Source organism: Ahaetulla prasina, chromosome 12 (assembly GCF_028640845.1).
Source record: "Ahaetulla prasina isolate Xishuangbanna chromosome 12, ASM2864084v1, whole genome shotgun sequence".
In the NCBI taxonomy this organism is placed as follows: Eukaryota; Metazoa; Chordata; class Lepidosauria; order Squamata; family Colubridae; genus Ahaetulla; species Ahaetulla prasina.
In genome coordinates this window covers 26684836-26697085 of record NC_080550.1, presented here as the reverse complement: position 1 = coordinate 26697085, position 12250 = coordinate 26684836, and the positions used below count along the sequence as shown (strand labels likewise).

Genomic DNA, 12250 nt, shown 5'->3' with positions numbered 1-12250 from the left:
GGCGGCTTCAACCAGCCTGGATATTTTCATTCTCATTCTTCCCAGAGAAAAATAAGAAACATCAGGAATTTATAAATGTGTATATCATGCTGGTTTTTTTAAAGAAAAACTTGCAAACCACAAAGGCAACATAGAAACAGCCACAGCTCAGACTACTTTGAGAGATAGAGAAACACTCTTTCTTCTTACGCCCATTAGAAACTCCACGTAGCTAGGAGTCCAGAGTGCAGGAAAGCAGCTACTGAATTGGTCTGCCAAACTCAGCTACATGCTTTAGCTTTTCAATGGAGGTCAACAATAAGACGTTCCTCTTAAATCCCTATGCAAAACCTCAGGCCTGAACCAGTCTTTCCCTCCAGAGAAGCCTCGCAGACGAGAGGAAGGAAAACACAAGATTGTACATAGAGATTTATTGGTTCCAGTGAATCGTACAAATGGATCTGACCTGATGTCAATGCCAACATATCATTACTGGGATATGGAATGTAAACAGATGCTTCAAATAGAAACAGTCTAACTGCATCATTTCAAATTAAATATCTGACAATGTAATAAAGAAAAAAATTCTGTATTAGGCATGGTGACAAAAATGTGTGAATTTAGGTTTACGAAGTCACCAGAATCACACAATATAATCTCCCCAAAGGTGGGGTTGAACTAAAGGGCTCAAAAGAGACCCAATGGGGGGGGGAGGGGGAAGAAACCAAAAGGAGCATCTCACCCAAGCCCCCCGCCCCCCCCCGGGAGAGGACTGCACCCCAAGGGCTCCAAGGCAGGGCTGGACATGTGCAAATGCAACGGGGCAGGTTTGTTGCAGACCAATTCTGGGCAACCCCCAGTTTCTGCTTCCAGAATCTGACTGCTTTCTTTGCAGAAACCCCTCCTTCCTCTTTGCTTCTTCACATATTCAAACCTGCTGTAATCAAAGCAATGCTAAATTTGACGTTGATGGGAAAGGGCCCTCGTTGGCTTTTTTTAGCAATAAGAACATGCCTCACTAGAAAAAAGCTCTTGTTCCGTCTCAAAGAACAACTCTTCTTCAAGCTCAGGCTGGCAGTTCCCTACAAGGGAAAAAAGTAACTGGGTTCCCTCAACGGCTGCCTGTTTTGAATGGGTCTTGATGCAGATTAACTTGACTGACTCAATTCGTTACCAAGACTTCTGGTTTCTGGGGGGTGAAGGGCCCAAACCACAGGAGGGGGGCAGGGGGGGCCTCCCCATGCACAGGTCCGCACTTGCTGATGGCCCCAGAAGGGTCTGTTTCTAGGCAGACAGGCTACATCCCAGTGCACATGGGAGGGGGGAAAACGAAGGTGGCCCAACGGGAGGTTAGGAAGCTGCAGAATCATCCTCGAGTCAGTCATGCAGACCTTTGGACACCCTCGGATCCATGTAAATCTTACACAGCCATTGGGATCAGGACTTTGGTAACACACAAAGAAAGTTGGGATAGCCACAAGTGCTGAAGAGAGAGGGCGGCTAAGCCTTGGCTCTCTTCAAGATGAGGCTCCTGCTGGGCAGAGAGGGGCTGGGTTCATCCCTTCCTTAAGTGGCAGAAGGGTGTCTTTGTATTTGTAAACCGCTGGAATTACCCGTTGTTACCCAAACTTCATCGTGTGGCTGTGAGGCTACTGGAGAGCACAGGGCTGTCAGAGCCAGGCTGGGATTGCTCCTTCACAACTGGGTCTGGGGAAATAAAAGAGGAGTTGCTGGAAGCCAAAGAATCCGTCATAATGCACCTGGTTCTGCTTTGGGGTAGCAGGTATTCCCAGCCTGGAGCTCCTGGAGGAGGACTTATCCAATGCAAACATTTCCTCTCCACACTCTTGCCAGGAGACCTGCTACACATGACAATTTTCTGGGGAAATGATGCTCTTCAGCAATAATTTACCGTTGACTTCTTTTAGGTATTTAGAAGTATATAGTATGAGACTCCAAGATCATCTGTGATGAAACCTAGGTATATCCCTAGAACTTTTTTCAGTTTTTGCTGAATTTGCTTTAAGCTGCTTTAACGCCTTCAAATGAAATAAATGTAGCTATACTAACATATGATTCAATGGGCAGCCTACAGGCACATAAAATTGTTCACTCTGTAACGATCAATGCTTAGCAGAGCCCTGGCACTATATTTTCACAATGCTCTTATGGTCTTCTGCACTTCCCCATTCTCCTTCTGTCTGCTACTTCTGCATTTTCAGCTAGCCATTAGTGGCAAGGAATTGTTGATGTGAACCAGTAAGCGTTTGTATACCAAACAAGCCCGAGCAATTCAGCAAGGGAGCTTCCAACAGAAGCTGAACTCCACAGTCCAAACAGGCTCACAGGCCTATTTTCTACTGGGGCCTTTCTGCTTTCTCCTGGATGCTGAATGAGGAGACCCAAAAGGCCATTTCTCAAAAGATTTATCTCAGCGGTTGTCACTGCCTTTTAAATCTGTAGATGCTTGGGAACAAGGGGTTTAGCAACTATTCTTGATTTGTACTGTAATGCATGTAGCAGGAAAAATCTGAAACCTAAAAACTTTTAGTTATGAGAAGAGATATTCCAAAACCCAAATACATTTAAATAAACATGATTAAATCAAACATTTAGCCCTTTTTAGAACATCTTGTATTTTCAAAGTTTGGGACTGTATCCTAAACTCTACAAAATGTCTTCCAAACATCTACATTTACCCACATCCTTTGGATAATTTTTTCTAAGACAGCAGCCCCATCTCTCTGCTGCAACAGCCTCTGGTGGCACTTTAATAATCAATGACCAAGATAAAATGGTTTGGCAAAATATGAATGTGGAAGATTTTCTGAAAATATTCCCACATAGCAAAGCAATTGGAGTTTCCAAAGAAAAGCAGTTGGTAGCCAGCACTTTTGATAAAGAAATGCTGAATGGGCGCCTGCATTTCCATACCTCCCCCCCAAAACTTACAGAAATAGGGGTGTTCCATGGCTTCTTTGGCCGTCAACCTCTGCTGATGGTCATATCGCAGGAGTTTGTCCAGAAGGTCCAAGACTTCTGGGCTGACCAGGTGTCTGTTTTCACTATGGATGAAATTCTCCCAGCGCTTTCGCGAGTGCCTGAAAGCAAAGGGAAGAAGCCGGGGCTGAGGAGGACGAAGAGGAGGCAGGTGTGGGAACATAGATGCTCAGCAATGCAGTTGGCAAGTTGGGTTCTTTTGCAAAGGCATCTTTTCCTTTTTTTCATTGCCGCAATATCAAATTTCCTTGGCAGTTAGTTTTTACCAACAGAATCACAGAAATAATTTAGCTGTTTCTTGCAATATTTTTGTGGTATTCATTTAAACCTACGTTTTAACTAGCCAACAAACCTAATATGTATTCTGGAAGGTACATTAAGCCCAATTCTCAAACACGAAATATGTTAAATATGAACGACCTTCCACAATATACAATATACATTTCTTTATATTGTACACTGTGAAAATCAAACATGGTATTCCTAAGGGGAAAACTCACAGTACAATACAGTAATACCACAACGCCAATTTTAAAAAAGGTAAAACTAACCACATAATATCCTAACATGTCTGATGAAAGCTAAAAGGCCTTCTAATAACTTAGTAGACTTAAGAATAACTTTAGACTTAAATAAGTCCAAAAATGATCTACGTCAAAGGAATATGACAACAAAACAGTATATTTCTGGGCTACTATTGAACCTTTCAATACTACCTTGGAAAACTGGAGTAAACGTGGGTTACAAGATAGACTTTGGGTCTCCCTTCAAATTCCAATTCAAAAAATGAACTGAAACCTGAATTGCAATTGCAATATCTGAGGTGAGAGTTTTCATTAATTTTAGGTTTCCGTGAGAATTTGAAATACTGAATGTAATGCTTGTGGAAATTATCCAGTTGCTCACTGGGTCTCTCTGACACCATAAGAAACATTCTGGTTATTGCTCTCAGTGATGCCTGCCTTCTACAGGTAAAAAGTGCTAAGACCCCTGGAGAGACAAAGCCATACCACCCATTCACTCAATCAATCAATCTGGTTGCTCTATCTGTGATTTGGGTAGTGCAACATTATGACTTACACCATGATTCTAAAATATTAGGCAGATCAGAGTTCCTGTTTTACACATAACCCAAAATTAACTATGGCCACCAGAGCTAAAAAAAAGCCAAGGGGAAACAATTCAGCATGGTGCATAATCAGAGTTGAAGAGGGGTCATTAGGGACACCAAGTCCGGCCCCTCACCGAGTGCAGAACTCTATTTCTGATCGTCTATGGAGATTCTCAGGGTGACCCCGAGGACACAGATGGCCTCAATGGCTCTCTAATAGAATGCAAATGACCAGCTGTCTGCAAGGAATATAAATTCTTCCATTCCCCACCATCCAGTCAGAGCTGAAGAAGCTTCTTGGATGAGAAGCTAAATGTCTTCAAAGAAGAACAAGAAAGTCCAGTTGATTCTCGAAAAAACATCTTTGGGACAACTCTATTTCTGATTTTATCCAAGAAATTAAAACTTTTTATCAGCCAGTTTGGTATAGTAGTTAAGTCATCCGGCTAGGAACCAGGAAAGCGTGAGTTCTAGTCCTGTCTTGGTCACAAAGTCAGCTGGTAACTTTGGGTCAGTCCAGTGGTGGATTGCTACTGGTTCGCCCTGGATTGGGCGAACTGGTAGTGGTGGCGGGGGGAGGCTCCGCCCACCTACTGGAACGCTTCTGCACATGCGCAGAAGCATTGTGCACCTGCACCCACAAGCAAACTGGTAGCGACGGGTTTTGAAACCTATCCCTGGGCCAGTCCCTCTCTCTCAGCCCTAGGAAGGAGGCAATGACAAACCACTTCTGAAAACCTTGCCGAAAAAATTGCAGGGGTTTATCCAGGCAATTTCTGAGAATTGGACACAAATGAATAGAAAAGGCAAAAAAATAATAATCACTGTATACTCATATGAGTTTTATATTATCAATACATCCAGAAATGTTGAAATCTGGAACCCTAATTCCCATTAGAATTGCAGAGCCAAATTCTGGGGGATTCTATCAACAATCTACAGATCTCAACAAATACCTCGAGGCATTTACTGGCATTCCAAAGTAAGCAATGTAGCCAAGGTTGCCATGAAATTGAAACCTTGTGAAACTGGAGGAGGTAAAGGAAAGTGTAAGAGTCTGAGCCCTCTGAGGAATTCGACAGGCGATAGAATTGGCCATACAGTATTTGGAAGCCCTCCCACAAGAAGGAAAGGCCGCACCTAACTCAGAGAGAGGCCCAAAGGTCTGCCTGCCGGGAAAATCCGCCTCACTTGGTGTCATCCTTCAAACTAAGGGTCCCAGTCTGGGTAACACAAGAGAAAAATATGCCACAATAAACTTACTGTCCCAAGATATCATTGAAGTGGGGGTCCAGTTCTATATGGTACTTCTTCAGATAACCATATAATTCGTCTGTACCCAGAACTTTTGCGATGCGAACCAACTGCAACAGAGAACAGGTGTGTAGCACCAGAAAAACAAATAACAGACCCTGCTCTGCTCTTTCGTGGGGAGAATCCGGAAGGGTTAATGACCTGCTTTCCTGGGCCAACATTGTACTGCCAATGTACAACTTGAAACTACACAACTTTTGCGTGCAGGGTTTTCCCTCTTTGTCCAGTAAGCTTGATACTTCTGGAAGTTATTCTCACCCATAGAGAAGGGCTACGGAAGGACTTCAGCCAGACTACGGTCTATGAAGAAATTTGCTCCCAGGTTCAAGCCTCACCACCTCCATTAAAAAGAAGCTACTCCAAAGTGGTTCTTGATAGACCAAGAGTGTCGTCCCTTCTAAGAGTCGCCTGCTCATTCAACAAGGCTTGTCAAAACCTGTGAGCAGAAGCCTGGCTCCTGAAGCCCAAGGAAGGCCCCAGCCTGAGTCTTCTTGACCATTGCTTTGTCAGGAGCAGAACAATGACAGTTAATACATTTGTATCGCCAACTTAACACTGGATTTTTGTTTTATCTTGCAGGCACAGAATATCTGAATGCAGCCACAAGAGAATTCCAAAATAAATTCCAGCATGGAATTGTGGTTTAAAATACAATAAGCTAAATTTGTGGACTTCGTCTTTAAAAGGAACCAAAACATATCAAACTCAACTACCCACCTTAAAATACTTTGTAGCAGATCAGTGATCCTTGTTTTGGAAATATAATGTTCTTTATAATATACAAAGTATTTCAAAATGAACATGGATTCTGTCTAATTATAAGCGGTTGTGCGTTGTTATTAATTTGATACCACTTTGAAAGTCTTATTACATAATGACTGTTGGTTGGTTTCTTATTTCTGGTTGGCCTCAGTTACAGCTTCTGGGTGCCATCTGTAGCATCCCCAAGAGAGCTGCCATTGGTTCTGCCAAAGGCTGGTGGTCACTCTGCATCCCAACAGGCTTGCCTGACTCAGAGATTCTCCATTCTGGTCTCCACTAAAAAGTGCAGCAAATTTCGGAGGCCAGGGCCTCCTTTGGGCACCAAAAGGCGGATGCTGGAGACCCCAGCCGCCCTCGCCCCTCTGTTTCTCACCTGGTCATAGTTGTCCTGACCGTGGAAAAAGGGCTCTTTCCGGAAGATCATGCTGGCCAGCATACAGCCTAAGCTCCACATGTCTAAACTATAGTCATACATCTGGGGAGGAGAGGAAACAGCAGAAACAAAACTATGAAAATGCACGCTGATGTCCACTCCGCCTTCTTCACTTTTCGCTAAATTTTAGAACATGCTTATTGTCAACTTTTATATAAGAGTTCTGCCCAGCACCAGGGAAGGCCGCAGTTTCAAAAATGAATTCCAGCCAAGGCTCTCTGCTTCTCCCTCCAGGCTGTGTGTTATCAGAATGGATGGCCAGCACCAGTTTCCAAGAGGTGCTTAAAGCAGATCAGGAACACACGGCACATACTCAGGTTTGGCCCCAGGCAGTCGGGGCCAGTTGCCTCTTCTGTGCTCCTTTGCCTGGGCTTCTACCCAAATCTACCCAAGGTTCAGGGATGCTGCTCAGAATGACCACCTAACGGGGGCAAAGAGGAGTGGGCACTCCAGTGAACAGGAATTCTCGGCCAAAGGGAACCCATTCTCGTACCTTTAAGGCCCTTGTTTTGCTTTCCTCCCACCCAGGGTCGTCAAGACCTCCTTTGGCAACCAGGTATTTCCTGTACACCTAGGAGTCGTCTGGGGCCAGGTGGCTTTCAATGGTCCGGATGTGTTACCAAAAGCAGCCCTCTTGACAATACCAGTAGCTGATTTGGAAAGAGAGCTGGTCTTTCCGTTTCCGGCAGGCTGGAAAAGATCCAACGTCCAGCCTAAGGGACACAGCAAGGCAGTTTGGGCTGGGACTATCACATCTGTAGCACAACTACAGGATGCTCAATGGTTTTCCAAATATTCCTAAAATATTTTTATTTAGCCGTGATAGCTCAGGCTGTTAAGAAGCCTGTTATTAGAACACAGTAGCCTGCAATTACTGCAGGTTCAAGCCCGGCCCAAGGTTGACTCAGCCTTCCATCCTTTATAAGGTAGGTAAAATGAGGACCCAGATTGTTGGGGGGGCAATAAGTTGACTTTGTAAAAAATATACAAATAGAATGAGACTATTGCCTTACACACTGTAAGCCGCCCTGAGTCTTCGGAGAAGGGCGGGATATAAATGTAAACAAAAACAAAAAAAAAAGATATTTTGCCAGCACACAACTTAAGCTCCTGCTATCTAAGCTACACTAGTTGGGGGAGGAGGGGAAAACGGCAGCTACAAAATGCACACTAACTTGCATTGTGTCTTCTGCCAGATCTCACGAGGTTTTGTCCCATATTTTTAATCTGTTTTAAAATTTCATTTCTTTATATATTTGTGGCAAACCCCACTAACCCTTTTTTCTGTGGGGAGGAGTGGAAAGTAGCATTGGCACACATCAGTTTCTCAGAGCAAGACCCACAATGGAGGGCAAATCTTACTTGGTAGTCCACAAGCAGCTCTGGCCCTTTGAAGTACCTCGAAGCTACCCGGACATTGTATTCCTGAGCTGGATGGTAGAATTCTGCCAAGCCCCAGTCTATCAGCCGCAACTGCAAACAGACAAAATGGTCAGCTACTGAATACATTCTGGAAAATGAAGACTGCCCTGTTGTGTCTCGTCCGATCTCACCACAGCCGGGGTCTTCTTATCTGCTTCCGAACACGGAGGAATGTCCTAGTATGCCTCCCGGCCCCAGCCCTGGCTCCATGCCCAGACAGGCTGAAGAGGAGGAAATACCTCCAGCCCCCAGCTCTGGCTCCATGCCCAGGCAAACGGAGCAACTAGACCCCTCCCCCTCCTCCATAGCATGTGAGCCTGAGGGAGGTCAATTGCCAACAGCTGCCGACTGGAGTGACCCTCACGTCAGAAGACTTGATAGGCGGAGGCAACAGAAGGAAGGGAGGGGCAGGCCTGGATAAGTGCTGAGTCATGGAGCCACACCCCATGGCCTATATAAAGGATCTGCTTTCTGGCATTCTCTGAGTCAGGCAAAGTCTAAACATATCTTGCTGAAGTCACTTTCTGGTCTCCTGCCTGCCCTGAGGACTTTGCTAGGACTTTGGCAGAGCTGCAGAGGCACGGCTGATTCGGATTTCCCTGACCCGGCCGTCAGCGGAGGAGTGGGACACGACATCCCCAACAGCTTCATTCTGCCCTTATGTTCGACCAGATAAATTGAGTCCTGTAGTACCAGTCTGATTGAGAATTGCTGGATGACTTACCAGACTCACCTAAAGAAAGTTCAGGGACCTGATGCCTGTTGGAGACATCTAAGCCAGAAGGCTCCCATCAGCTTCTATCCACAAAGTCTACTGCAAGGGGGAAGCCTTTGCAACAGGCACCAGGTCTGCCTCCAAGCACAAGCTGGGTTTCCCACCTTGTTCTCAAGGATCTCCTCCTAAGGATTCAAAACCAGCTGCATCCAACATTCACATGGCAGGAAGGGGGAGGAAGCCCATTTTCCTGGCCTGAGGATGTCCAAATGAAAGGAAATTGAAGGTGCCAAGTAGGCCCAGGAGACCTGCTGGGGAAGCACAGGGATGGCTGGGTCCTAAGGAGAAAAGGAATCTATGGGCTGGTTAGCTCAGTGATGAAAATCTGGTCATCTGAGGGTCTTACCGACTTGTAGAACCATGGGGCCAATGGCCACCTTGGAAGTCTTCTAATCCAAGCCCCTGCTGCTCAAGGCAGGACGCCTCAGACCATCTTGGACAAATGGTTGTCCTATCTTTTCTTTAAAACCTGCAACAATAGAGCTCCCACAACTCTGGGAGGCAAGCTGTTTCACTGCTTCGTAGTTCTCATGTCAAGAAATTCTTCCTTCCAACTTTTGCCAAGAGGAAGCACTAACAGCAAGCTGCGATTGGAGAATCCGCCAATTGCTATTTCTGTCCCTTCAGGTTGGCTAGTTCAGTGGAGTCCCAAGTGGCTAGAAAACTCAGGACAGGTAACTTATTATTATATAACCTATTGTTAGCCTTTTTACCCTTTCCTGGGTTCCACTGGCTTTCGGCAGATAATGGGGTCTAAATCAAAATGAGGAGGAGGAGAAAGATATGATTGTCTTATGAAAACTTCTCCCAGAGGTCTGGGAGCAACCAGCTATTCATTGCAGGTAGTGGTAAAAATACTTTCATATTCTGGTTTATTGTTTTTATGAATTTATTTTAGTTGATTGTTCTTATCTATTTGGCTTCTCATTTTTTGTTAATTTTATAAGTTCATCTTCCTCTTCTCTTGCAAATTAAATTTTTTTGCGGTTTGACTTATTTTGTGCCACAAATGGTTTTTCTTTTCTTCTTTTCAGTTTTTTCTGAAGAATAAAGGAGAGAGCTGACTGCAGTCTTCTAATACGGTAAGCAACTACTCTGCCATCCACATTTTCACATGAAGCAGAGGGGAAAAATGGGCAGATGAGTATAGAATTTGTGCTATTTGTTGTGTAGCTCAGGACTCCCAGGCATGAACCTGCTCTGGAAGACGTGCAACAGGCAACCCAACTGTCACACCTCATCCCTCAGATTCTCGCTCCAACTCCCAGCCCACTCAGATCTAAAGGAGCCACCCAGGATGACACTGCAGCACTTAAACAGCCTCCCAATCAGAAAAATGTGGATGGCAGACTAGTTGCTTACCGTATTAGAAGACTGCAGTCAGCTCTCTCCTTTATTCTCATCTCAGAAGAGCTTTGTCTAGAACTCATTCTGAATAAATGGACTCCATGTAAGACATCGGACATTTCATGGAGTTCCAATTTAGGAAAGGCTGGGCGCTTGTGGAGCATCAACACATTCTTCTTGACTGCAAACTCTACTCTGCAGGAAAGGCGGCTTGCTTAGATTCTTATTTAGACTTGTAGTGTCCCACTCCTCCGCTGACGGCCGGGTCAGGGAAATCCAAATCAGGCTTGCCTCTGCAGCTCTGCCCAAAGTCCTAGCAAAGTCCTCAGAGCAGGCAGGAGACCAGTAAGTGACTTCAGCAAGATAAGTTCGACTTTTGCCTGACTCAGAGACTGCCAGAAAGCAGATCCTTTATATAGGCCATGGGGTGTGGCTCCATGACTCAGCACTCATTAAGGCCTGCCCCTCCCTTCCTTCTGTTGCCTCCGCCTATCCAATCTTCTGATGCGAGGGTCACTCCAATCAGCTGTTGGTAATAAACCCTCCTCAGGCTCACATGCTGTGGAGGAGGGGGAGGGGTCTAGCTGCTCCGTTTGCCTGGGCATGGAGTCAGGGCTGGGGCCGGGAGGTGCTCCTTCTTCTGCAGTTTGTCTGGGCATGGAGCCAGGACTGGGGCCGGGAGGCATACATTCCTCCGTGTTCGGGAGCAGATAAGAAGGCCCCGGCTGCTCTGAGGGCGGGCAAGACACAACAAGACTCTTATTTAGGATGTTTACTTAGAGTCTTATAAAAGAAGGACTAGGGTGGAGATGATAGCAGTATTCCAGTATTTGAGAGGCTGCCACAAAGAAGGAGTGGGGGGAGGTCAATTTATTTTCCAAAGCATCTGAAGGCAGGACAAGAAACAATAGATGGAAACAAATCAAGGAGAGAAGCAGTCTGAAACTAGGGAGAAACTTCCTAACAATGAGGACAATTAACCAGTGGAACAGCTGGCCTTCAGACATTGTGGGCACTTCATCACTGGAGGTTTTTAAGAAGACACTGGACAGTGACTTATCTGGAATGGCCCAGGGTCTCCTGCTTGAGAAGGAGCTTGAACTAGAAGACCTCCAAGGTCCCTTCCAGCTCGATTCTGATTCTTATTTAAAAACTCAAAAATATTGGAGCATTCAAGAAAAACAGTTTTACTTTTTGCAGGGAAGGACATTTTGAAGAGGACAAAATATTTAGATCAGATTGAGGTTAACTGTAGGGGTGATGACTTACTCTGAACATATTCTACTGTTTTCTATCTTATTGATATACTTTTATTAGTTTTATATAATTGACATGGTTAAATAAAGATTCTATTCCTTAAGATATTTGTGCCACCCATTGCTAATGCATGGGGATGGGAGGGTGATGGGGGCCTCTCCAATGCCTTTCAGAAGCGTTACCTTTTTTTGTTGATGGTCTATCATGACATTGTGGGGCTTGACATCTCTATGCATGATCCCCATGCTGTGACAGTAATCCAAGGCCTGCAAAAAATATTTGCTTAGAAATTATGCTTGTAATGCTGCCCAACTCCAAATGGCTCTGGGCCATGAACAACAATACTAAAACAAAATATTACAAAAACCAAATACAAAAAAAAGTCAAAAATATTTTTTTTAAAAATGTGAAAGCACAATGGTTAACCTGGAAGGCACAACCAAGCACCAGCCCTACTCACAGGAGACTGGGAAGACTGGGAAGCCCCCTCCCAAGACCATTTGAGAAGGCTGCAGAAGCAAAGGGGGCGGGCGGATGGGAGAGCCGTTTTACCAGCTCACCAGGACCCCTGCAATTCCCGAAGCCAAGCCTGCCTTTCCCAGTCTAGATCAGCACCCAATGGCCTGATGCTGCTCTCTGTCAGATAGGCTCATCTTTTCCCCTCCTTTTGCATGATATCTGGTTAGACACTTAGTTCCAAGTATCGATGTTTTCAAGAAATAATCATCTTCTGGCTCCTGAAAGATTAACTGTGGGCCTATGTTGCCCAGATTTTAGCCTGAGTAAACCCAGCCTGGGCACAACAGACACCCAGCATCCGAGCAGGGAAAGTTGTTTTCAGGATCTGTGC

General features: G+C 45.1%; 1 protein-coding gene across 1 annotated transcript in view; it reads right to left on the bottom strand.

The window, feature by feature from the left end:
• Positions 1-395: 395 nt before the first annotated feature.
• The window catches only part of CSNK2A2 (casein kinase 2 alpha 2), a 30440-nt gene continuing 18585 nt past the window's right edge, over positions 396-12250 (bottom strand). Inside the window, exons 6-11 of the mRNA XM_058155682.1 lie at positions 11583-11666; positions 7962-8072; positions 6540-6641; positions 5354-5454; positions 2932-3080; positions 396-1686 (exon numbers count right to left, since the gene is read on the bottom strand). Coding sequence (XP_058011665.1) covers positions 1610-1686; positions 2932-3080; positions 5354-5454; positions 6540-6641; positions 7962-8072; positions 11583-11666 — 624 coding nt within the window. The 3' untranslated portion in view covers positions 396-1609. The remainder of the gene's footprint in view (positions 1687-2931; positions 3081-5353; positions 5455-6539; positions 6642-7961; positions 8073-11582; positions 11667-12250) is intronic.